Source organism: Furipterus horrens, unplaced genomic scaffold, assembly GCF_987537825.1.
Source record: "Furipterus horrens unplaced genomic scaffold, mFurHor1.1.pri manual_scaffold_7, whole genome shotgun sequence".
Taxonomy (NCBI): domain Eukaryota; kingdom Metazoa; phylum Chordata; class Mammalia; order Chiroptera; family Furipteridae; genus Furipterus; species Furipterus horrens.
This window is the reverse complement of record NW_028327177.1, coordinates 75,509,990-75,537,325: the sequence shown is the minus strand read 5'-3', so window position 1 is coordinate 75,537,325 and position 27,336 is coordinate 75,509,990. Positions and strand designations below refer to the sequence as shown.

Sequence of the window (27,336 nt, the reverse complement as noted above, 5' to 3'; positions counted from 1 at the left end):
AGCCCTAGACCGGATGGCTTCACAGGTGAATTCTACAAAACATTTAGGAAAGAAATAACTCCTATCCTCTTCAAGACGATTCCAAAAGATCCAAGAAGAGGGAAGACTCCCAAACTCGTTCTATGAAGCCAGTATTACCCTAATTTCAAAACCAGGTCAAGACACAACAAAGAAAGAAAACTACAGGCCAATATCGCTGATGAACATAGATGCTAAAATCCTCAACAAAATATTGGTAAACGGGATCCAAAAACACATTAGAAAGATCATACACCACGATCAAGTGGGATTCATCCCAGGGATGCAAGAATGGTTTAATATTTGCAAATCAATAGATATAATACATCACCTAAACAGAATGAAAGACAAAAATCACATGATCATATCAACAGATGCAGAAAAAGCATTTGATAAAGTACAACACCCATTTATGATGAAAACTCTCAGCAAAATGGGAATAGAGGGAACATACCTCAACATAATAAAGGCCATGCATGAGAAACCTGAAGCCAACATCATACTCAATGGGCAAAAACTGAGAGCATTCCCCTGGAGGTCAGGAACAAGAACATGATGTCAACTCTCTCCACTCCTATTCAACATAGTCTTGGAAGTTCTAGCAACAGCAATCAGACAAGAAAGAGAAATAAAAGGCATCTAAATTGGAAAAGAGGAAGTAAAACTGTCATTATTTGCAGATGACATGATAGTGTATATAGAAAACCCTAGAGACTCCACAAGAAAAATACTCGAACTAATAAGTGAATTTGGCAAAATAGCAGGGTACAAAGTCAATATTCAGAAATCGAAGGCATTTCTGTACACCAACAATAATATCTCAGATATAGAAAGTGAAAGAAAAATCCCATTTACCATAGCAACAAGATAAGTAAAGTACCTAGGAATAAACTTAACCAAGGAGGTAAAAGACCCATACTCAGAAAACTACAGAACACTGAAGAAAGAAATTAAGGAAGATACAAATAAATGGAAGAATATACCATGCTCATGGATGGGAAGAAGCAACATCATTAAAATGTCCATACTACCTAAAGCAATTTATAGAATCAATGCAATCTCTATTAAAATACCAATGACATTTTTCACAGACCTAGAACAAATACTTCAAAAATTTATATGGAACAAAAAAAGAGCCCAAATATCAACAGCAATTTTGAGGAAGAAGAACACAGTAGGAGGAATCACAATACCTGATATCAAACTATACTACAAGGCCACGGTAATCAAAACAGTCTGGTACTGGCTTAAGAACAGACATATAAATCAATGGAATAGAATAGAGAGCCCAGAAATAAACCCAGATCTATATGGTCAACTAATATTTGACAAAGGTGGGAAGGAACATCAAATGGAGTGAAAAGAGCCTCTTCAACAAATGGTGTTCGGAAAATAGGACAGGGACATGCAAAAAAATGAAACTAGACCACCAACTTACACAATACACCAGAATAAACTCAAAATGTATCAAAGACTTAAATGTAAGCCCTGATACCATAAAAGTCCTAGAGGAAAACACAGGCAGGAAAATTTCAGATATCCCATGTAGCAACGTTTTCACTGATATATCTCCTAAGGCAAGGGAAATAAAGGAAAGAATAAACAAATGGGACTACATCAAACTAAAAAGTTTCTGCTCAGCTAAAGAAAACATCAGCAAGATGCAAAGGAAACCAACCATATGGGAAAATATATTTGCCAATGATATCTCAAACAAGGGATTGATCTCCACAATATATAAAGAACTCATACAACTCAACACCAAGAAGACAGACAACTGAATTAAAAAATGGGCAAAGGACCTGAACAAACACTTCTTCAAAGAGGACATACAGAGGGTCCATAGACATATGAAAAAATGCTCAACATCACTAGCCATCAGAGAGATACAAATAAAAACCATGATGAGATACCACCTCACACCAGTCAGAATGGCCATAATCAACAAATCAACAAACAACTTGTGCTGGAGAGGATGCGGAGAAATGGGAACCCTGGTGCACTGCTGGTGGGAATGCAGACTGATGCATCCACTATGGAAAACAGTTTGGAATTTCCTCAAAAAACTAAAAATGGAACTGCCTTTTGAACCAGCAATTCCATTGCTAGGATTATATCCGAAAAATCCTGAAACATCAATTCAAAAGAACCTCTGCACCCCAATATTCATAGCAGCACTATTTAAAATTGCCAAGTGCTGGAAACACCCTAAGTGCCCATCTGTAGATGAGTGGATCAAAAAACTGTGGTACGTTTACACAATGGAGTGCTATGTAGCAGAAAGAAAGAAGGAACTTCTACCATTTACTACAACATGGATGGAAGTAGAGAGAATTATGCTTAGTGAAATAAGCCAGGCAACGAAAGAAAAATACCCAATGCTGTCACCTATTACAGGAAACTAATGAACAACACAAACAAATGAGCAAAATTGAACCAGAGGTATGTAAACAAGAAGTAGACTAACAGTAACAAGCGGGGAGGCAGGAGGGAGAGAAGGGGGTAAGAAGTGGAAGGGTCTAGTCAAAGAACATGTATAAATGACACACGGACATGGGCAACTGAATGGGGACTGAATGTGGGGGAAGGGATGGACAGGGTGCAGGGAAGCGAGAGGAGTAAAAAAGTGGGACAGCTGTAATGGAAAAACAAACAAAAAGTTTTTAGTGGGTGAAAAATAAAAATATGAAGAATGGAAATGCCAGTTCAGTGAATATTACGACGACAAAGATTTTCCTTCACGTTGTATATTTTTCTCCCTATCTGATCCCTCCAGATTTTGGCATTCTAAACAAGTAAGTAATGACATAAGTTTCTTTGCATAAAACTAATAAGACCAGTTGTTAATAGAGATTTTGTTGACCAAGTCTTTGACTGGAATGGCATGCCTAAAGGAGACATGCGTGGGCTCTGGTTGTTACCAAAAAGCCCTGAGTAACTGGGAATGACTTTCGAAGGTAATAAAAGCCCACGAGATAAAGGCCTGGTACCGTGGTTGGTTGTGCAGTCCACAGCAATCATTCCAGGGAAAGAATGAAGGTTGTTTTCCTGAAAGATGGCCATAAGAGACCTTAAGGCACAATGGAAAACCAGAAGGACTTGGAAAAGACAGGTGTATACAGGCAAGGCTGAATGCCAGGTATGTGGCTCAGCTTCTGTGCCCTGAAGGGCAGAATGAAGGTCACCCTAAATGTTCCTTGGGTAAGTTCCAGCAAAGCAGAACTAAAGATCATAAGTTATCATTTGCTGCTCTTGTTGTGTTTATGCAAATGAACAGGATAAATTAAAAATGGACTTAATGCAGTCCCTTTAATGACAAGGAGGGTAATCTTAGGGAGAAAAATCATTATTCAAGGAAAATCACAATGATCAGTGGTAGATTATAAAGTAGTGCAGCTAATCGTCTTTAAAGTTTCTTTTCATTTAAGATATGTTTTCACGTGAAAGTTAAACTATGGGGTATCATCAAAGATATTTAATTTATAGGCAAGAAGAATGTCAAATGCCTTGCAACTGGATGTCTTTCCAATAAGACAGTCTTACAGATTTAGAGATTTGTTTGTGGGTTATGTTACATAAATTAACATGTGTTTTCTGTTTTCAAAAGGCATAAGCCTACGATCTCATTACCTGAATGATTGTCTGTACATATAGGCCTCACTTAATCCTGTCTGTAGCTCTGCCTCCTGAGACTCAATGGTTTGGCTGAACTAAGTGACTGGATTGGTGAAGAATGGGGTGGTCTGTGGGCTTCTCTTTAAAATTGGTTTCTCTTTTCTATCCTAATGGCTTGGACAGAAATGGCCCAGAGGTCTAAGAAGGGGGAAACCGAAAATATTTCCCTCAGCCCAAACTAAGTATAATGGGCAAAAGGGTTTTGGACAGGTGAGATGTGCCTTGCACACCTTCCTCCAAAGAAGCCCCTTTTTTCCCCCTAATGTGGAACACTGAAAAATTAATCCCTGACTTTTGTCATCTAGTAGTTATGGAATGAATGATGTCTTTTAACCCTTTTGCCAAATCTGTTGCCCCCAGAATACAACAAGGATGCCAGCCTGTTAAACCAAGCATTCCGTTGTCTGGGGACAGCCAACTGACCTGGAGTCTGCACAATCCTTCCCCATGTGGGAAGGCCACCCTCCCCTTCACACCCCCACTCTTATTAGCGATTTCTGGACCCAAGGGTAGGTAGATCGACGACCATGTCCAGCTTGAAGTAGCTAGAGGAGCTTGAGACCTTCGCCCATTGTCCTTTATAAAATTATAAAGGGTCTTAATATCTGAGAGGGAGGGATTGTTATTTTTTATTATTAAAATAATTAATCATTTATTTATTAAAAAAAGAAGAAGAATATATGAAAGGGTGAAGCGGGAGAGCTTGTATGTACAAAGCATGGAAATGGATTTGGGGGAGAATTGCTGGGGTAGGGCGTGTGCTGGGTGGAGGGTAGGAAAGGGGAAAAACTGGAACTATTGTAACAATATAATCAATAAAATATACTTAAAAAAAAAAAAAGAATGCTCAACCTCACTAGTCATCAGAGAGATGCAAATAAAAACCACAATGACTTACCACCTCGTATCTGTAAGAATGGCGTTCATTAACAAACCAACAAACAACAAGTGCTGGCAAAGTTGTGGAGAAAAAGGAACCCTAGTGCAATGTTTTTGAGAATGCAGAGTGGTGCAGCCACTGTGGACAACAGTACAGAATTTCCTCAAAAAACTAAAAATGGAACTGCCTTTTGATCTAGCGATTCCACTGCTCAGATTATACCCAAAGAACCCTGTAATACCGATTCTAAAGAAACTATTCATCCCTATGTTCACAGCAGCGCTATTTACAATAGCCAGGTGCTGGTAATAGCCTATATTCCTATCAGTGGATGAGCGAATCTCAAAACCATGGTAGAGGCCTGGCTGGTGTGGCTCAGTGGATTGAGTGCCGACCTGAGAACCAAAGGGTCGCTGGTTCGATTCCCAGTCTGGGCACATGCCTGGGTTCTGGGCTGGGTCCCCAGTTGGAGGCGTGTGAGAGGCAACCACACACTGATGTTTCTCTCCCTCCCTTCCCCTCTCTCTAAAAGTAAATAAAATCTTAAAAAAAAAAAAAAAAAAAACTGTGGTAGAACCTGTACACAAAGGACTACTACACAGCAGAGAGAAAGAAGGAACTCCTACCTTTCGGGACACCATGGATGGAACTGGAGAGTATTATTCTAAGTGAATAAGCCAGTCGGTGAAAGACATATACCATATGACCTCACCTAATACTGGAACCTAATGAACAAAACAAACAAATAAGCAAAATAGAACCACATGCATGGAAACCAGGGACAGACTGACAGTGACCATAATGGAAGGGTGAGGAGGAGAAGTGGGGAAAGAAGGGGAATGGTGTAGTCAAGGAACATGTATAAATGACCCATGGATATTGACAATGGGCTGGGGATTGACTGTGGAAGAAGGGGCTGTGGGCGGGACAGGAGAGCAATGGGAGAAAAATGGGACAACTACAATAGAATAACAATTAAAAAGTAAAAATTAAAAAATTAAAAAGTACACAGATAGGTCTGTTAATAGTTTTCCTGCACTCCAAAACTTCATGTTTTAGGTGTTCCTCACTTTTGAGGCCACCGCCATAAAAGACTTGAGAATAAATATTTAAATCAGAATCACAATTTTATAATATTTAAAAATGCTCTAGGGAGAGCAGGTAAGACAAACATAAAATAGAAATAGAAAACACAATATGATTTTTGAAAGTAATAATTTATCATTTTAACAAAAGCATGAGGAAGACAACACAAAATATAACAGCTCACACTTTCTTTTGTTTAAGGCTTCTGAAAGGCTACACTAAGTGAAAATATCTAAAAATAGGTCAGGAATTTCAAATATCCGACTATTTAAAATTTAATCTGTCAAATTTATCAATACTGTGTTAATATTCATATATTTTAGATAAAAACTATGTCTTTGGAAAGCTGTTAAAATTGAGAACAGTAAAAGAATAATAATAGTTATCTAAAATAAATACCTTATGTCACTTAAAGTCTGGAAATATACCTGAAGAAGGCCCTTTCCCAACATCATCCTTCTTCACTCAAGGTACAACAATATGCTCTATGGCTCTAGTTATTATTTTCAAGCTCCTATTTATGCAGGAGAGTAGTCAGAGAAGGAAATGGGACAAAGAAGGAAATGGGACAACTCAAATGGTCAAAATCAGTCTCATCACCTTCACAACCTGCTATGAATCTAATCAGTCCTCTATTTATTTAGAGGACTTTACACCCCTTACATTAAGGCAACAACTCCTTTCTGGTTTCAGCTGAGATAAATGTTATAAGAAGGATTGTGTTTTAATCATAATAGGCAGAAGAAAAAGAAAACTGTACTCAAAGCTATCAGTTTTTTTAAAAAAGCTTTCTTGCTATTCTATTCAAAGGGAGTTCTGGACAAAGGTCTCCTTAAACAGAGAAGTTTCTGACAGCCTCAGTTCCCATGCCGTCCCCCACACGCCTGCAGCTGCCTGGGAGATAACTATATTTTGGGCTAGGAGTTCCCGCCTGTAGCAGCCTGGAAGATGGCAGGATGCGTCAAACTGAACCCCGTTTGGCTTTGATCAGCCAGTCATACTTGTAGGTGCGAGATAACCATACAGCCACTAAACTCAATAGTTCCTTTTATCTTCCCCATACAAAGCCATTTCCTCCTCCCCTAGGAGTTTGGAGTCGGAGCCACCCGCGGCACAGTTCCCTCTCCGCATGCTGATTCCCCGAATAAACTTTTTTCCTGCTCGCCGCGTCTTAATGGCATTCTGAGCAGCTCCGTTCTTACACTTCCTAAGTATGATAACCGCACATGCACCACATTAATCATTATAAGCCTCTTCTCTGAATGAGATGGGAAATTCTTATGCAAAGTAGAGAATACTGGTTTACAAAACCTGACTAAATCAATCCACACCAGAACTCACTTGATCCAGTAGGTCTTCTACAGAGAATCCTCCAAAGACCTTAGAAGTGCAAAAACATATAAGGAGGAGGAAGTAAAGGAAAACTCCAATTTGCTCACAAAGTAGCTAATTATACATGGTAAAAAGCTATGGTTCCAGCAAGTCAAAACCAAGGATGTGAGAAGTCTGAAGCCACATATCTGGGACCAAAACAAGTAAATATAGGCACAAAACCACGCAGCCACAGTTCTAACATGGGCCTGACACATGCCAGCCTCCATATACTGATACATGCAGGCACTTAGAAGTCTGAGAGCTGCCTGTCAATTTACCTCTTAATTATTTGTTTTTTTTTTTTTTACACAAAAATTCCTATTTACACTTTCTCCTCTAACCTCTTCCAACTCAAAAAATTAATATGAAAGTATAAAGCCTTGACCATTTTATTTTTATAAACCATGATGCCCAAAGTACATGCAGAAGTAAAAATAATAAATTACAATTCCAAATTTCTAAAAATTCTCAAATATGCCAAACCTATTTCTTCCAAAGTCTGGATTCCCAATGATTAGGATGTATGTATTAAGCCTCTCAGGGATCTTAATATCCCAATAAAATTTCAAAATATTCCAGTAGCATTTCAGCTCTTAGATAATCAAAATGTGCAAGAAACTGGATATTTGAGTTCCAGTTTTTAGTAAAAACAAAGCAAAACATGGTATCCTAGATTAGGAAAAGAATATTAGGTAAAAATTAGGAAAACCTAAATAACTTATGGACTTCAATTAATAATGTATCAATAATGGTTCATGAATTGTGACAAATGTACCACAGAAACCTAAGCTGTTAGTAATAGGGGAGACTGAGTGTGGGGTATCGGGGAACTCTCTGTACCATCTTCACATTTTTTTCTAAATCTAAAACTATTCTAAAATACCATGTTTACTTTAAGAAAAGATAGAAATTACCGAAAAAATAAAAAGAAGAAAAAACCCAAGCAAAAGGCCAACCAAGAAAAAGTCCACAAAACTTTAATATTCAGATATATAACTCTTTTCCTAGTTTAATCAATATGAATAGTTTACAGGAAGCATTCTTATCTTCCCAAAGGGTTATTTTCATCTGAAATCTATAGGAACATTCATAACCCTAAGACTTCTTTGCACATGTCTTGTAGGAGAAGTCTAATGCAGAGCCATGAGGTAAACCTTGTCTACATGAAGCTACCGAAGGGATTGAGTGAGTGAATACTGGCAAGTACTAACCGTTTTTTCTTTTTAAAGAAGATTTTTAAAAAAACCTCCCATCCAGAATGAATTTGTGGATTAAGCTTAAAATAAACGGTAAAACTAAAGAGTAACCTGGCATGTCAGAAAAAGCACCTTACCAAGATTTCAATTCAAAGGAGATTTAACATGCTTGAAATTATGCACAACTTTTTTCTTGAAATTTCTATACACTTATCATTAGCAGCTAATGTAACACAACACTTTACCCATTCGTCAGAGAAGTAACTTCACGTATAAAAGTAAAACCACCTAGAGTGTCGGATTATCACTTGGCATGCCGAATTTAACAGATTCCAGAAATCACCTTCAGTACTATATTTTTATCATGAATACCAGTGACATGGGCAATGGGTGGTATCAATACTCTCCCTCAGCTATGGCTCAGAAAGGTGTCATGGAATTATACCTCTTAAAGTATGTGCATGTCCCACATTCACCCTTCTCTGAGAAATGCCACTCACTAGTGACAGAGTGAGCCCTGCGACCATGTGTATATCACGTTGAAGGAATCCCCAACCTGAAGCTCACTATGACCGATGCAACTGGGCCAAGAAAAGACACTGACCCGTGCTGCGCCAACCACCTTCTCCCTCCCTTGGTATTACAAACAGAGGAGTCACGCCCAACTCTCCTGAAACTAGAGATACATAAACTGAGGGTTGTGGAATACCATTTTCCATGTGCCTCAAGAAACAACAGTGACAGTATCTTGCAGAAAGAAGCAACATAAGAGACCACATGTCACCAGTAAGGAGCTGCCATACTTCATGACTTGAGTTTATGGGGCCCAGCTGTACTCCCAGCATCTAGACCAAGATGATGATCTGTAGCTTCCTAATAAAGTTCCCATTTTTACTATAAAAGTCTGAGCTCTCTTATGTAACAAACTGATTTCTAAGTCAAGAATACATATAGTATCCAGCACACAGAATGAAGAAATAAAGATTTCATATCTGGCTCTGTTACTAAAACATTATGACCCCGGCTAACTGTAGACTCTCTTATTTAATAATAAAGAGCCACTACAAGGAGAGATAAAACTGTGACCCAAATGCAAAAAAGCCTCACTCTCATTCTTCTAACACACCACAGTCACAGTTAACCAGGAAACCTGTTCGCCATGTTCTTCCATGTTTCACTTGCCTATTCCTCGGCATGAAGTTATTTCCTGAGCCTGGAATGTATCCATACTGCCACTTACTATTATATTCAGTTGTATAACAGTACTATGCAACCAGATACCATTTTTTATATTTTGGTATTAATTCACATGCCTTCTTGTTCAAACTCTTTTCTATACATCTTTTCCAGCTGTGACCCAAATGTTCCTATTTCTTTATGGATATTAGTTAGAGACCTCAAATAGACATTTCTAAAACTGAACTCACATCCTCCCTCCCTCTCACTTCTCTTCCAATCTAACTCTCTCCAATATTATTTAATTTTAGTAAATGCACTTCCAACAGCCCAGTTAACTAGCCAAGTCAAAATCTGGATCTCACCTGTGACTCCACCTTCCTCCTCTCCCCATTCCCCATATCTAATCAATTACTAAGTTCTATCTCATCTGCTTCTCAAATTTGACCACTAGTCTCCTTCCCTACTCTAATTACCCTACCTCAGGTTACAACTGCTTTATGCCTAGATCGCCAGGTCTCCTAACTGGCCTTTCAGTCTTGAGTCTCATCTCTACGCCACTCCAATTCATTCCCTTCAATGTGACCTAATGGATCTTCCCAGAATCTATATCTCATTATGTCACTCATAGAGACACTCTGCAGCTTAAATTCTTAGTTATTTCACGCTCTCCGAAGACGAAGCTCAAATATCTTCTTATGTGCCAAGGCTCTACATGCAACCTCTGGCCTCATTTCTTTCCTCCCATTCCTATACTATGAGTCATTCATCCTAAGTGTTCGTACTCTTTAAAAGGGCATATTCTTCTGTTCCTATTGTCTGAAATACTCTTCACCTCCGATTGCCCACCAGCATCTGACCAACTCTTACTGATCTTGAAGCCCTCAGCTTCAACACTTCCTTCCAAAGTTGTTTCTTATACTCCATGAGTAGGTGTGTGGCTCCCCACTGTAGCTGCTGTCAGACCGCAGCATCATATCCCCTTATATCTGTACTTTCCCTAGAAGATCAGCTTCAAGGTGCCTCTCGTTCACAACAGTAGTCTTATCACCTATCTCACTTAGAACCTGGCATATTGCAAGGCTCAATAATTAGTGATTGAAAAAATAAATAATTCCACTTCTATTTTTAATGCTTAAGTTTTACTTCTGAATTTGAGTTACCCCCACGCCCCCATAGCTTTTGGCAGATAAACCGGGAACAAGAGAAAGCCGAAAGGAAGAGACCTATGCTGTTCTCAGGAGCATAATCCTTTCCTCTCCTAAAGTACATACACAGAGGAAGCACTGGAAGCAGTACAAAGCAATAATAAGGTCCTAGGTTTTCTAAAATGTTAAGATTTCAGTGCTGAAATGGCTTAGTTTACAATTGAGAAAACTGCAGTCTAGGATTTACCAGATGTGATAAAACTTTGGTGATGAAGCTGTTTCCCTCTACAAACTTTTCACATTATTGTCCAAAGAGTAACATAGTAATAATTCATTTAGTGGGGGGAAATTATACTCAAAAGCAGTGAAAAAGTAAATGTACTAAGATAATTAATCAGAGTAAACTACTTATTAGTTGAATCTAAAAAGCTTCAGCATTTCAAAGACACCTCCCCACCCAGCTACTACCTTAAAAACTATACTAGAGTGAGAAAACAAAAACAAAAACATGATTTAAAAACCTTCACAAAGTCAGACTTGTATTGAAACAGTCAGGATTTAAAATTTTAATTTTGTTTAAAAACTTTTTCTATGTAGTAAAAACAATAATACCCTACTTGATCCCTTGCTATTTCAAAATACACCATGCATTAAAGCTACATAGTATAAAATTTTCTTTAGCAGGTACATGCTCCTTTTACAAAGAGGAACAAATGAGCTATTTTTAAAAAAACACTATACTATGAACATTATGTTGCAAGAGAAAATAATTTATAGGGTATAAAACAAGTCACAAAATATTTTACGCAATTATTTCCACTGCCTTAAAAATGCACTGCAAAATAACTAGAAATATTAGCATACTCATATGGGCTATAATAGATGAAGTGATGAAATGACTTGCTAAAGTCTTATGGCCAATATGAATTAGAGTTGGAACATATTTTACAGTTCATGATTTTCCATCCCAGTTTATATAAAAGGGCGTAAACTGGTAAACTTTCAGATGGTCAGAACTATCACTGCTACTGATAAGTGCAGCCCACCAGTAAAAAAATCAGGGAAAGGGTAAAATCTTGTATTGCATGGAAGTTAAAATTTCAAAAGTAAGTTAGCGCCAATTCACACTTTTTAACGTATTATAATTTTTCTTTTTAAACAATGAGAAATACTACCTCAGTTGGCTCTCTTAGGTACCGTTCAACTCAACTAAAATTTATTGTGATGGGCCCAGTATAGGTGCTCATTCACACAGAATTTACACTTTTAGAGGGGGAAAGAGAGGTGCACAAAGAAATATGCACTTACAATATGCGGCAGGTGTGAGCTGTGCCCAAATGATCTACACCAAGTACTATGGGAATATCTAGGAGGAAGATAAAAGAATCCTTAATTCCTCTTCCTATAGGAACATCTTTCTAAAAGGAGGACTTTTCTCTTTTCTTTTTCCTTCTTTTCCCCACATACCGTGGGTGAAGACAGCTGGTTGTCTAGACGGCATATTTGGGAACATACTGATTCCAGACTCAGAAGACCTGAGACTATCACAGACATACATCTCTTAGAAGCTATATGACCTCAAATAAATTGTTTGCTGCAGTGGCCACCCCACTTAAAACTTCCAATGAAGCTTACAGTGAATAAATGGCAGGGAGCATTCCTTTTCAAAAAATAATTTGCAAAGTGTATAACTCAGAATAAGAATACAAAAGTGTCAGGTTTTAAGATCTGCAAATATGCTGAGCAAGATACAAATAACACAAGGAAAAATAACCTATTAGTACTAAAGCAAAACTTATATAACTATTGCTATAACTTCATTAATTCAATATAAGAATGACTGCTATACACATTCTAATAAGTTTTTGCCAAAGTAAATCCTGACTGTAAAGAGAGAATGCTCTTCTTTGTGCTAGTCGGAATTTAGCACTTGTCTGGTATTTCAAATAAAATTTTACAATATTATTATAATCAAAAACAAACAGGGACTAAGGAAAATACATATTATCTTAAAACATGAAAATAAGTTGTTAGCTTTAACTGATAAACTATATGGGAAAGAAATCAACTAGAAGATGAAACGTGAGAAAGAAATTAGTTATTAAAATCATGGGCATTCACTACAGTATAATTAATTCAGAGTTAAGAAAGTGCACAGCAACAATGACATGGGAAAGCTCAATTATGTTGTGCTTGAAAAATTAAGAATGAAATTAAGAAATTTAGCAAGCATTAGGCAGATGAACAAATATCTTATTTTAAGGGGGAGAAAAAAAAACAACTGAGTTAGACTAGAGTGAAAATACATAAAAACAAACAAAGTGAAAACAACACAGCCTATTTAAGGGAGGGGAAGTTATGTTCAAATTGGTAAAGCTGAAAATGTTTTCCAAGGCAATCTGAAGAGTTCCTGTTAAACTCTCTTTCCTAACTCACTTCTCAATACATTATCCCTTTTAAAAAATTATTATAACAACAACTATTAGAACCTAAGAATTTCATTTCCTACAACTTACAGTCAAGGGGACAAATGTTTAAGAGAAAGTCTAATATTCCCCATATCAATCTGAGGGCACCCTTCTTCTTAATGAGATATAATCTTCTGTATTGTTAACGAGAAATGCAACACACAGAGATGGGATCCTAGCACAAATCTCAATGTTCATTACATGTTTATAAAATCCTCACCCTCAAAGAAAAAAGAAAGATCTAAACCCATACAAATAAACACATTCATTTTTATTTTATTATAAAAACAATAGGACATGGCAGCCAAGTACTTGATAAGCTCAATTAACTGAAGGATTTAATGAAGTGATGACATGCCATCATGACCTCAGGGGTTGGAGATGCAATTTTCCACCTGGAAAAATCTAAATTTTCAACACAAATACTGATACCATCTAATGAATATTATTAGCTGTTATCTTGAGCAGTCCCTAGCATTTTCTTTACAACAGGTATAGCTTGAAGACTTTTTATTTCCCTCTGCAACATAACTGTTTCCCCATGAGCAGAAATAAAAAATAAATTCTATATAATGGCTCACTTACGAAATAGGCATTAAAGCTATATACTAAAGTATTAATTGACCAATCACAGTAATTGTAAAAATAGCATGATCATTTTTCTTCTAAGCCATGAATGATATTGTGCCATCGTTTTATATAGCATCTAAGACTCATTCTTTTTGTGTTCTCAATTAGTAGGTTCTTGATACTGAAATGGATACTTTGTATATGTGTGCTAATAATCAGGTTTATAGAACCTCTTCACAAAATGAAAATTGACTGCATTTTTAAACCTTATTTAGTTCTTTGAATGAGAGAAATGGTAAACACTTTTAAAAATTTTATATACTAAATGCAAGGAGCCCATTTGTGAGTGTTCAGATCCTTAAATATATTACCAAGAGTCATGTTATTCAGCTTTGAAGGTTGTCTTTTTTTATACTCTGAATAATGGATTCTGTAAGCCAGAGGTTAGCCAATGAATACATAGCTCTGTGATTAGAACTGATTAAGTTTGTGTACTGAGATGTTTACACAGGTGCCATGCACACACACGCATACTCACACTGCACTGTAAGATACCATGTTGTACAGTCAATAGTACGGCACTGAATACTTAATAACTGCCTGTTTTAACATTTATTTTCCAGGCTGTACCAAATTTATTTATTTATTTATTTTAGTAAAATGAACTTTTCTACATCTGTACCTCCTCTCTCAGCAAATTCACCAAGTTATCTATGTTGATCCAGTTACTTCTTAAAGTGTTTGGTAGCTATATGGGGCTTCTCTTTTATTAAACTCATACCCAAGGTTATTTCATTTTCTTCCTCCTGGGTAAGTAGATATTCCAGAAATGGGGACATTTAAAATTCATAAGTAACTCAAAACTTACTTGGCTTTCTGAATCCACACACAGTAGTCTGAGATGTAGAGATCATTTAGAATGTAGGCTAGGTCGCTTTCCTGAAAAATTTTGTGAATATCCAGTAGACACTTTAAAACTGCACTTTTACCTGAAGGAAATTTAAAAAAAAATGAAATCATCCTTAAGAAAATATATCTGATTTTTTAAACTGAGAAATTCAGACACTGAGAGGTAATATATTTATAGCAGTTCATATTTTTAATTGTTTTAAAGAATATCCTTAATATTCCTTTATTGCATAAAATTTTGTCAGTATTATTAGATCCAAGTCTCATTATTGTTCCCCTAAGAATTATGAGTAGAGCTTCTGCTCTATTGTTAAAGCTAATTAACTGTGGTTACAAAAAAAAAAAAAAAAGTACTATGAAACACAACTAGGTACATTAAATAAAAACAAGCAAATAAAACTAAATGAGTATTTACATGCATCGTAACTTTAATTAGACAATGTTCTTCTAATTCAAGTATTCAAAATAGCATTTAGAATTATATTTTAATTATCAAACTCCTTATTTCTTACGTCAACATTTTTTTTTGGTCAAGGAATTATCTAGTACTAACTTAAATTTTTTTAACATTAGAGAATTGAAGAAAAGCCAGACTGAAAACTAAAATAACACGGCACTACTTCAAAATTAAGGCGACAAAACCACTTGGAAAAAAGTCATCAAGTACTACAGTCTTGTTCACTCTAATTACTTCCTCCTGGTTGTTAAATGAATCTAATTTTAATCTCAACCAAAGCCAACAAAAGAAACCTTTCACAACAACAGTTTCCAAGGTGTTCCAAACTTTATTTCCTGAAAATTTATTAACTATAAGGCAAATTACTAAGTTTATAGTACTACCACTTCCTTTGAACAGTAAAATACAGAATTTTCACTTTAACTGTTTCACTCTTATCTTGATGGTTCTAAAACATGAAAACACAATATATTGATTTAATGGAGACACTAGATGTGCTGTCATTAACATTTCTCACCTGACTTTTAGATAAAAGGATTATGAGCTATATGACATGTCAAATGCCAAAATTGTTGCCATGAAATTTTTAAAAAAGGTTTTATTATTCATTTATTCTTAGAGAGAGGGGAAGAGAGGGAGACAGAGAAGGAGAGGAACATCCAACAACTGCCTCTTACATGCACCCTGACCAGGGACCAAACCTACATGCCAGGCATTTGCCCTAACCTGGAATGAAACTGGCAACCTTTTGCTTTGCTGGTCAACATCCAACTGAGCCACACCCATCAAGGTGCCACTAACTATTAACACAATTAACATTAGAAAGTAAGTTTCAAAATAGGAGGGACTTCTGTTTTATTTAGTGGTGAATCCCCAATACCTCGAACAGAACCTTGCAGCAACAGACTTCCAATTTCAACATTTTAAGAATGTAGATTTCCGGTCAAGATGGAGGCCTAGACTGATATGCTCCATCTCCCTCCACAACTAAGAAGGACTACAACTACTGCAAAACCAGAAATAACCAGAAGTTCCAGAAAATAAAGCTACATGGAAGTCCAACGTATGAAGTTATAAAGAAGTGGTGCATGTCCGGACAGGTAGGAGGGGCAAAGCCTGGATGGAGAGATCAAGCTGTGCTGAAGGTGGCAGCTGCAGCAACAAGCAGCGGGACTCAGTAAGCACAGACACCCGTATTTAAGGGGAGGAGAGAAGCACCCGGGAACCAACTCTGGCTGCAGACTAAACCCATCAGCTTGTGACTCCAATGCTAGAGAAGGCAGACCCCCAATGCCTCGAACTGTGAGGCCCAGAGGGTGTGGGGATGGAGGAGGAGGCTCCCGGTATCTCAGTGAAGAGCGAACGGCAGAAATCCATCTTGGACCCCCGCCCCCACACAAAGCACCACAGTGTGGTGAGAAGGGTCGCCTGGTTGTGACGCGTGCACAGGGCTCTGTTCCCAGTAGCACAGGAGGGGGTGACAGCCCCGCCCAAGAAGGAAAGATAAACATAAACGGTCAGGATGGCAGGAATTATGATTAAAATACCAATCACGCATCTGACCAAAAAGCAAATACGTGAATTAACCAATGAACAAATAGAAAATTTTTCTGAGGCTCAGTTCAGAGATATAGTCATAAGGCAGCTTACAGAATTAACAAAAGATATTGAAGAAGACAGGGAAGCAACGAAGGCTAGTCCTGCTGAAATGAACGAAAACACATACGAGGCAAGTGATAAGGGAAGGAAAACCAGGAATCAAATCAACAAATCAGAACATAGGGAACGAACAAAGAGTCAACCAGTGCAGAAAGAGGAAACAAAAAGTGAAGAATATGAGGAGAGGCTCAGAAACCTCTGGGACAGCTATAAGCAAAAGAACATTTGGATTATAGGATTGCCAGAGGGTGAAGAAGAACTAGAAATTGAAAAATTATGTGAAAAGATAATGAAGCAGAACTTCCCTAATTTGGAGAAGGAAATAGACTTACAGGTGCAGGAAGCACAGAGAGTTCTAGATAAACTGGACCCAGGGAGAACCACACCAAGACACATTATAATCAAAATGTCAAAAATTAAAGATAAAAAGAAAATCTTAAAAGCAGCAAAAGATAAGAAAAGAATTATATACAAAGGGGTCCCAATTAGACTATCAGCTGATTTCTCAAAGGAGACTTTACAGGCAAGAAGGGACTGGCAAGAAATATTCAAAGTAATGAAAAGAAAAAACCTACAGCCACGATTACTCTATCCAGCGAAGCTGTCATTCAGAATAGAAGGGCAGAGAAAGTGCTTCCAGGACAAAGTAAAATAGAAGGAGTTCATTAGATCCAAACCACTGTTACATGAGATGTTAAAGGGACTTGTTTAGAAGGAGGATCAAAACTATGAACGTTAAAATGAAAACTGTAACACAACAACCAACAACAGAAGCTAGAGAATCAAAACAAAGGCAAACTAAGTAGGCAACGAGAGTGGAAAAAGAATTATAGGTATGGGGAACATATTGGGGGGAGGTCAGTGGGGAGGGGCAAAGGGGGAAAGGGAGGGAGATGGTACAGGAATTAAGAAGCATAGTAGGAAGGAATGGAGTAGACAGAAAGATGTTGAGAAGAACTATATGCACAACCAATGGGCATGGACTATAGCGGGGGGGCTCACCGGAGGGGGGCGGGCACAGGGTGGAAGGGAGCAGAGGGAAAATAAATTTGGACAACTGTAACAGCTTAATCAATAAAATGTTTTTTTTTTTAAAGATTTAAAAAAACCTTTAAGAATGAATGCCAGACAGTAATCACCCAGTTAAACCCATTCAATTTCTTTCATCACATAGCCTCATAGCTGCCCTTTCTCCACCACTCCCTGACCACCTATCCTCCCTCATGAATGATCTCATTATCTCATTCCTAGATTATAAAATCTTCTTCCTCATCCTTTATATTAAGACTGACACACATTTTTTATGCATTGCTTTCACAAGTGCCCTCCTTGCACATGCTTTCAAGGCTCTGCGGACTTGTCCAGCGTCTTTTTCGCAACTGGTTCCCCAAACTTAGAATGCCTTCTCTTCTCCCCTTGACCTAGTGGAATCTTTCCTGCCTTTAAGGCCTAGCTAATGTCTTCATCCTCAGGAAGCCTGGGCTGACTTCCTAGTCATCAGAGTTCTTTACTAATCCCTACAAAGGGTAAAAGTGAATAGGAAATTCAACTGAATCTCCCCATAACCTCATCTGCTCATTTCACAGTGCAGAACCTGAGGCTCAAGAACAGTAAGATATTCACAGTACCATTGTGCTGAGGACCCAGGATCCAAATTCTGAACTTACTGGCCCCAGAGGCTAGCCACTGTACTATTCTACTCATACATTGTTGGCCCACTCAGTCTATATCACAACATTTTTATTATTCAAGAGTTAAGCAGGTTCAAAGCAAGAGCCATGACTTTTTCAAAAATTTTAACTATTTATGTGGCTTCCTCATATGCATCTGGAAGAGCCAATAAAAACTTCATTGTTGAATTGGTTAAGAGAAATAGTCATGCACTGCTTAATGGGGACACATTCTGAGAAATGCATGGTTAGGCAATTTTGTTGTTGTGTGAAGATCACAAAGTACACTTAAACAAACCTAGATGGTATAGCATATTATATACCTAGGCTACATGGTATAGTCTACTATATAACTAGGCTACATGGTATAGCCTATTTCTCCTAGACTACAAGCCTGTACAGCATGTTACTGTACAAAAAAAAACCCGAGATCAGATCAAACACAAGAGAAAACAATGTAATCCAGAATAGCATTGAGCACAAAATGTATGAGGCTGCTGCCAGTTTAACACAGCAGTTTTACAGTAAACTTTTTTTTAATGAGTAGAAATAGTACACTCTAAAATAACAAAAAGTACAGTAAATGCATAAACTAGAACACAGTCGTTTATTATCATCATCAAGTAGTGTGTACTGTACATAACGTATGTGCTATACCTTTATATGACTGGTAGCACAGTTTGTTTACACCATAATCACAACAAATATGGGTAGTGCACTGCGCTATGATATTACCATCGGTAGGATATCACAAGGTGATAGGAATTTTTCAGTTCCATTATAATCTTAGGGGACTTCTGCCTGTCCTTGAAACATCATTATTAGGGGCATGACTGTACTTAGAAAGCCTAAAACTACATTTGATTAAGTCAAGGTCAGGATAACTATTATCAAATGATAAATGTGGATGTCCCCCCCACCCTACTGGAAGCCAATTTTAATTACAAAGTAGGTGATGTTGAAGGCAGATTATGAGACAGGAGGAGAAAATACAGCAGGTTCTCAAATAACTTCCTTTTGTTCAACTTCATTTCACTATAACTTGTAGGAACTGAATTCTTGTTTATATCAATTAGCCTATGGTAAAACTGGTTTTCCTACATGTCTTTCACTTAAAGTCACAGAACCACAGAAATGATGAAACCAAATTAACCACGTTACCCAAATACAAAAAAAAAAATCAAGGGAGAACAAAGTAAATTTCAAAGATTTTTTTTAAGAGTTTTAAGTGCCATAAAGAAGAAAATACCAAGTCAATCCCTCTCTCCCAACCTCCCTCCGTGCCCTTCTCAGGGGTAGGGTACAGGGCAAGAAGGTTATTTTTATGGTAACTACCAATTTAAAGTTTTAAAAGTCAACACTAGTTCTTTACCAAAAAAAAAAAAAAAAAACCCTCCCAAATAAAAAAACTGCCTCTACAGTGTGACACCCAGAATATTGCCTCTCACAATCACAGTTTACTAATATTGTTATGTTAATAAAAAATGAAGAATTTCAAGTCGAGACTAACAGCAAATAACACAGGGGAACGATTTTTAACATAATTCCTGTTGAGTTCGATTTTTCAGCTATTTTAGACTTAAATAGGAATCCTGATTTCAAAACTGCAGTTAAGTTTTCTTCTATCACATCAAGTTTTTTCTGTACAGCTTATCTTAATGCGACAACCCTAGGCTGGATGCGTCTGATCGAATGAAGTACTAGTGGCTGACAGCAAACCTCCCTCGCGTGGGGATGGGTGGGGGATGGCCATGGAGACCAGCGACAGGTTCATACTTGACTAGGCTATTCAGTTACACATGAGACAGTGTGATGAGAGGTTGTGTACCGCTCTACATAGTGAATCATATTCCGAGTTCTTGTCTGTCTGTATACAGGAGTTAGCGGAATTTATTTTTTTATTTACATACGCACTTATTTCCTTTCCTTCAGATCATGTCTGCCTCTGCTATTTCTCGTCATAAGTGCCTAAACAATCCTGATTCGTTTTGTTATATCTGTGGCAGTTTAACCATTCCCAGTCAAAGGACAAACATCATATGCATATGTCAGGCAATCCTATTTTGCATATTTTAAAGTAAAACTTGGTGATCAAGATAAGTCTTGGGCCCCTCACAAGGTGTGCAAGCAGTGTATCAAGAGTTTACAGATGTGGATGAAGGAACATGTGATGAAAATTGCCATTAGGTAAACCTATGGTTTGGTGAGAGCACAGAGATCATTCAAGCAACTGTTACTTTTGTATAGTGAAAACGTCAGGATATAACAAGAAAAATAAATGTAAAACAGAGTATTCTAGTCTACCATCAGCTATACAACCAGTGCCTCATTTGGCTGAAATCCCAGTGCCAGTTTTATTGAACTACCCTCTTTCAAAAAACATGAGTATGGTGAAGAACTAAGTGACAGCAATGATGAAGATTTTGAAACTGAAGATGACTCAGTTCGTAAGGGATATTTGAACAGCATGGGTTGAATAATTTGGCACAAGATTTGGGACTATCCACAAAGGCTTCAGAACTCCTACCATCAAGACTGCACGACAAAAACTTGCTTGAAAAAGGTGAGAAGACATTCTACTTTCAATCAAGAGAAAGTGCATTTCTGCAGTACTTTCAAAGTGACGGTGGCTTTGTGTATTGCTGTAATATACATGGTTTAAGGGAGGAATTGGAAATTCCAATCGATAACGCAAATGAATGGCGACAGTTCATCAATAGCTCAAAGCAGAGCTTGACGTGTGTCCGCTTCCACGATGGAAATTTATTTGGTGCAGTCCCAATTGGCCATTCATTTTGTTTTTGTGAAGAATATGAAGATATACAGAGAGCCATTGATCTGTTGCAATATCACAAGCACAACTGGATCATCTGTGTTGACCTTAAAATGGTCTGCTTCCTTCTTGGTCAGCAACGTGGATACACCAAGTATCTCTGTTTTCTGTGTATGTGGGACAACAGAGCTCGTGAGAAGCACTGGGTGCAGTCGAATTGCCCTCCAAGATCTGACCTCAAACCTGGTGATCCGAATATTCTCCATGAGTCACTTGTCGACAGAAAGAACATTATATTCCCACCTGTGAACATAAATCTGGGTCTCATGAAGCAATTGGTTAAAGCTTTGCCAACTGAAGGAAACTGTTTCAAGTATCTCATTTTGGCATTTCCTAGCCTGTCGTATGAAAAGATAAAATGCCTTAATATGTATGTTTGGTAGCAGAATTTTACTAGTTGTACACAATTTGACTTACAGTAACAATATATAGCCTTTATATGACTAAAATAACTCTAAATTAACAGTATGTTTCCTTATTTTCCATTGTATGTACATTTTGTATGATTTTGGGGACAAAGAGAGGGTATCCTGTACCTTAAAATGTTGATGTGGTAAGAGAAAAACTGGGGTCATTTTTGGATTCAGATGCCAAAAGTTAGTCAAAAACAAGTGTCAGATCTAACGCAACAAAAATTGTGTTCCCCAGTGTAATTCAATGGGTGAGGAAAAGGGGGTAGGTATGCCAGCTTGAAGGACAGCAAGAAAAGGAGTGGACATGGGTCTCAAAATTCAGTGGGTTCAGGAAATAATAATAAAAAATAAAATTAAAAAAAAATCATTTGACTGGAGCAATGATTAAAGTAGGGAAACAGGGGAATAAATAGGAGAGTCTGGTAGGAGTCAAACTGTGACAAGGAGGAGACTAATGCAAGCGGATAGGCTGAGGTAAGAAGGCCTAAATGCAGGCTTTGCAGTAGGAATAAAAGATCGTATTCCAGAGTTTTGTTTTGTTTTGTTTTGAATCAATAAAAGTATGAAATTAAGGCCACATATTTAATGAGAATCCATAGCAACCTTTACCTAATGAAATTATATAGCTTCACTTAAGAGACCTGGCTAAAGTGAGATTGCCCCTTGCTAAGGACCACTGGAAAATCTATTAAAAGAGAAATTATACTGTATTTGCCTGTTTTGAACCATTATTTTCTTCAAAAGAGACAAATACACCTGAAAAAAAGTTAACATACACACAGACACTACCTAAGTAATATTAACAGCGTTTCTCTCTACATTCATTGAACGAATATGTGAGTGCCCAATATGTGCCTAATAGTTTTTACATGTGGAATTACAGGTGTTTATTCTTATTTGTACTTTCCTCTACTTGCAAAATTCTCCACAATAAACATGTTAACAAAAAGCTAGACATGCTTGATTACATAACCAATCCCTGAAATACTGACAAAAAATGCTAAAAGTTTTAAGTCATACTTGAACATTGTTTTAAAAATGTATTTTTGAACAACTGAAAAGCAATATTTAGATCAGGCGTTAGAAAATTACAAAATTGTATGGAAAAGTTTTGAAAAGGATATTATACACTTTTCAAAAGCTGTGTTTTCATTGATAAGTCTTACACAATTTCACATTATACTGTATGACAAATACGGTAATAGATAACTAGGTTACTGGCAGTTGACAATCTAAAAAAAAGTACACTAAAACTGTCCTCCCTCCAATAATGTGTATGTTTCCCCAAGGTCACATTTGACTTCTTGTTCCCACGAAATCACCAGATATGAATATGACTAACCATCGTAACTTAGAGATTCAAGAACCATTCAGCTCTTTTTTAGTCTCTTTTGTACTGGCTGCTCTTTCATGTTTGTCAACAACTTATCTAACAGCAATCAGCAAAGGACAAAAGTGGCTCTCCCCCAGGCTGTCACTTAGCCAGTGGCTAGAGCCTCTGGGGACTTAAAGTATCTGGCTCCTGTGCATCTGCCTCCAGTCCTGGGCTCATCACACATTACAAAGGCATAAAAAACTGCTCAGGCCTAAATTCAACAGAATTATTTCTACTCAAAGACACTGCAAGGAAGTGACCGTTTTCAGCCAGTTCACTACCCATTCTAAAGCAGGAAAAAGAAGGTACCTTACACAGTAACCATAGTAACTATTTTCACTGCAGCAATGAGGTTCTTCTCCAGGAAATTCAATCCACAGAGAGTTAGGATGGGCTGGGTCCTTGCTTAAGCCAACCCTGTCCATTGCAGAAAGGATTCTGGGTTCAAGATCTCTTAATGAGAGTTTAAAACTAGTAGAAGTAGTTTAAAATTAGTATCCTGGTATATAAACGACAAGTGCCATGAATGTTTTACCTCAGGGAAAATGACTATCTAATAAAAACAGGGAAACCTAGTAACATAAAGAAAATATGGAGGATGGTAACAAGCAGATGGGCAGTAAACAGTATTTAGTACATTCTCTGGCTACTCACTTTCCAGCTTTCCTTTACGGTGAAAGAGGGTAAACTAAGAAATACACTGTGCTTTCCTATTCTGTACAGATGTGGCATCTCCGGTGTATTTATCTTGAAGGAGACAAGATTGAGCTGTTCTAAACTTAGAATCAATTATTAGTAGACAAGGTTTGGCAAAAGTCTGTCAGTGACAGACCAGATAATAGTTGGAGGCACCTAAATGGCTCCCGACTCTGGCAGATTATTAGAATAGTTAATGTTTATATTGGCTAAAAGCCAGGAAAGGAAAAATAATATAAATTGCTAACGCTACACAGTAAGAACTAGGTTTCTTTGTAAGTATTGGTACATTATAGTTGCTATGTGGTTTTGGTTTTCTGGATATCTAGTTCTGCCCTTTTAAAGTTTTGAAAAACACAAGACAAAAAGACAAAAATGAATAAAATAAAAAGAGGTGGGTATTCAAAATACCTGGAGAAAAGTAATGCTTGGTCTTTATTTGTAAAATCATCACAGAATAAAAGCAAATAAACAAAAACACTGCTATCATTTTAAAATTCATAACTTAGTAAATACCTAGCTAAAACTGGCATTTTGATGAAACTCCATTACCAGAAGGGATAATTTATGAGTTATTATTATAATCCTCACCTGAGAATATGTTTATTGATTTTAGAGAAAAAGGAAGGGGGGGGTGGAAAGATTGAGAAACATCAATCAGTTGTGGCTGCCTCCCATATGCGCTCTGACTCCGAATGGAACCTGAAACCTTTTGGTGTACAAAACGATGCTTCAACAAGTGAAGCCACCTGGCCACGGCATTATGAATTATTTTTAACATTAATTTTCACTGATCATTAAACCATAAAAAGGGATAACAGAAGAATTGTGTCAAACTGATCAAAATTAAGAGAATGCAAGTGTAGTAATTTGCTTCAACATCTGGGAAGTAGCACAAAGCCAAGGCCCTAACAACACACACATGTTAAGTTTAGCCTTAAGAAAGCTTCTGAGTCCATTTAATTTTTTATCTTCAAATTCCTCAGATGTAATTTAAGTTCTTACATTTCTGAATTGTAATAAGAAACACACACACTTAAATAAGTTTTTATTTTGAGCACAAATTTACAGTCATATCAATTTTTAAATTATTCTGTTATTAAAATTACATATATTATCTGTATATCCACAAACAAAATTAACACAAAGCAAACACATATTCTGTAATTGCTACCTTTGTCTGGTATGCACAGCCTCCAAATCCAACCTTCATTTACCGTTAAGTCTCAAATTGGACATTACTTCTTCTAGGAACCACGTTCCGACTCTCCCCCAAGCTGGTTTAGGTGGCTTCATAACTCCTAGAACAACTGTCTAATCTATTAGTAGCTACCAACTTGTTCTGTACCAAGTACCTTCAACAGGACATCATTTAATCCTAAATTAGATACTTTCTTGCTTATTTCATAAATAAGGAAACTGAGGCTCAAGCATATGAAGGAGCTGGCTAAGATCACAGCTAGGAAGCAGCAGTCATGATCTGAAAATAAGTATGCCACTATGCAATATATACAGTGTCAGCATTTATCACCTCATATGGCAAACTTTTTGACGAGAGAGAACACGTCTTTTCAATTTTCTTCACTATTCTAGAACAATGTCTAGCAAATTGTAACAAATTGTAACAACAGAGGCTGGTTGTTAATGTAGTCTGGAGTACTTAGAACCTAAATTTAAAAACACCTGGTCAACTGCTCAGTTATAACACCTTCGTGATCTATACATTTAAGTTATTGTGTTATTGTGATGACAAATGTGGAACATACAATCTGTTTGTACATTCTCTTATTATATCTATTCCCTGATAAGAAAAGAATGCAGATGTGACAACTTTCTTATACCACTACACTATCAAAAATTCAAATGATGAATTTAACCAAGGCTGTTTTTTGCCTTTTCTGCTCCAACAATCCCTGCTAGATTTACTGATTTGAAAGTATAGCCTTAACATTAACTCTATTCTCAAGTTATCTTTCAAAATAGTAGTTGTGTTAAGTTTAGAAATACATGGCCAGCGAAGACCTCACCCAACTGCAATGTTCCATAGCCTCCAGGGTGGTGGTGGCTAGCCTTGACTGGACTGTTGTTGAATGGCCTCAGACCAAGCACATGAGCCCAATCTGAATAATTCTCTACCTAGTGAACACCACTAGCCCCTATCAGGAGACTCACTAAAAACCTACCTCACGCAACTCGCATATATACCACCAGAGGCTATTTCAGGGACTAAGCCTAACAAAAGGCTAACAGATAGAGGAACATCTAGGGGTGACTTGGGCCTTTGCTAACCTGTCCCCTGCTAGGTGCTGGTGGAAGCCAGCCTTAGTGCATAACTTATACCCTCCCACACATACCCAGGCCCAGCAGAGGCAGCCACAAACTGTGTCTCACTTTCTAACACCAAAAAAGGTACCCAAGGACAGTCATAGGCAGCACCTGACATTGACCTGCACCTGAGGCACATCTCAAAAAGCCCAAACACCAAGACACCTGGTATCAAGATTTAGTCCACATCAGAGCACAGCCAATTAGCTCCACATGCAGCAGCCTCAAATGAAGATCTCAGAAGGCACTAGGCCCTTCGGGGCAAATCACACTTTGTGGGATGAGGCCAGCCCCACATAGCTACTTGGACACTGGTTGAAGTTGTTTCACACATTCAGCCCATCTGAGGGTCAACTCCATCCACAGACAGGTCAGTAGCCATCAGGACTAAACTACAACATGAGGGCTAACATAACCCACACAAGGGACAGTTCTAAAGCAGCTAGCTTAGGTGATCAGGAAACTGCACCACTAAGCCACACAAGATACCTATTACATAAGGCTACCACACAAACACTGGGAGACATTGCAGATCTACCAAACACACAGAAGCAAATGCAGAGAGGCAGCCAAAATGCAGAGACAAAGAAACATAGTCAAAATGAAAAACCAGGAGAAATCCACCCCCCACTCAAAATTAAATGAAATGAAGACAAGTAATCTACAAGATACAGAGTTCAAAACAATGGTTATGAAACCATTGTTCAAGAAATTTAGTGAGATCTTCAACAAAGAGATAGCAAGCATAAAAAAGGACATAAAAACCATAACAAAGAATTAGTCAAAAATGAATACAATAACTAAAATAAAGAATACAGTAGAAGGAACCAGCAGGAGATTAGATTATGCAGAGGATCAAATTAGTGATTTAGATGCCAATGTAGCAGTAAACACCCAATCAGAGCAGCAAAAAAGAAAAAAAAATTTAAATAAGGACAGTTTAAAAAACCTTTGGAACAATGTAAAGTATAACACAATTTGCATCATAGGGATACCAGATCTTGAAGAAAGAGAGCAAGGGATTGAGAACTTATCTGAAAAAATTATGACTGAAAATTTCCTTAACCTGGAGAAAATAGATATTAGTCCAGGAAGCACATAAGAGTTTAAAACATGATGAACTCAAAGAAACCCATACCAAAGCACATCATAATTGAAATGGCAAAGGTTAAGGACAAAGAGAATCTTAAAAGCAGCAAAAGAAAGTTACCTACAAGGGAACTTCCATAAGACTGTCAGCTGATTTCTCAAAAGAAACACTTTAAGCCAGAATGAACTGGCACAAAATATTCAAAGTGATGAAAAGCAAAAACCTACTATCAAACTACTCTACAGAGCACTGATATCATTTAAAATTGAAGGAGAGAAAAAGCTTCCTAGACAAGAAAAAGCTAAAGGAGTTCACCAC

The 27,336-nt window shown here is 37.4% G+C and overlaps 1 protein-coding gene across 3 annotated transcripts in view; it reads right to left on the bottom strand.

Annotated features, from left to right (window-relative positions):
* Positions 1 to 27,336, bottom strand: part of SHQ1 (SHQ1, H/ACA ribonucleoprotein assembly factor) — a 192,042-nt gene that overhangs the window by 69,360 nt on the left and 95,346 nt on the right. For all 3 annotated transcript variants that reach the window (XM_090283827.1, XM_090283825.1, XM_090283826.1), the window contains exon 10: positions 14,460 to 14,580. In XM_090283827.1, coding sequence (XP_090139953.1) covers positions 14,460 to 14,580 — 121 coding nt within the window. The remainder of the gene's footprint in view (positions 1 to 14,459; positions 14,581 to 27,336) is intronic.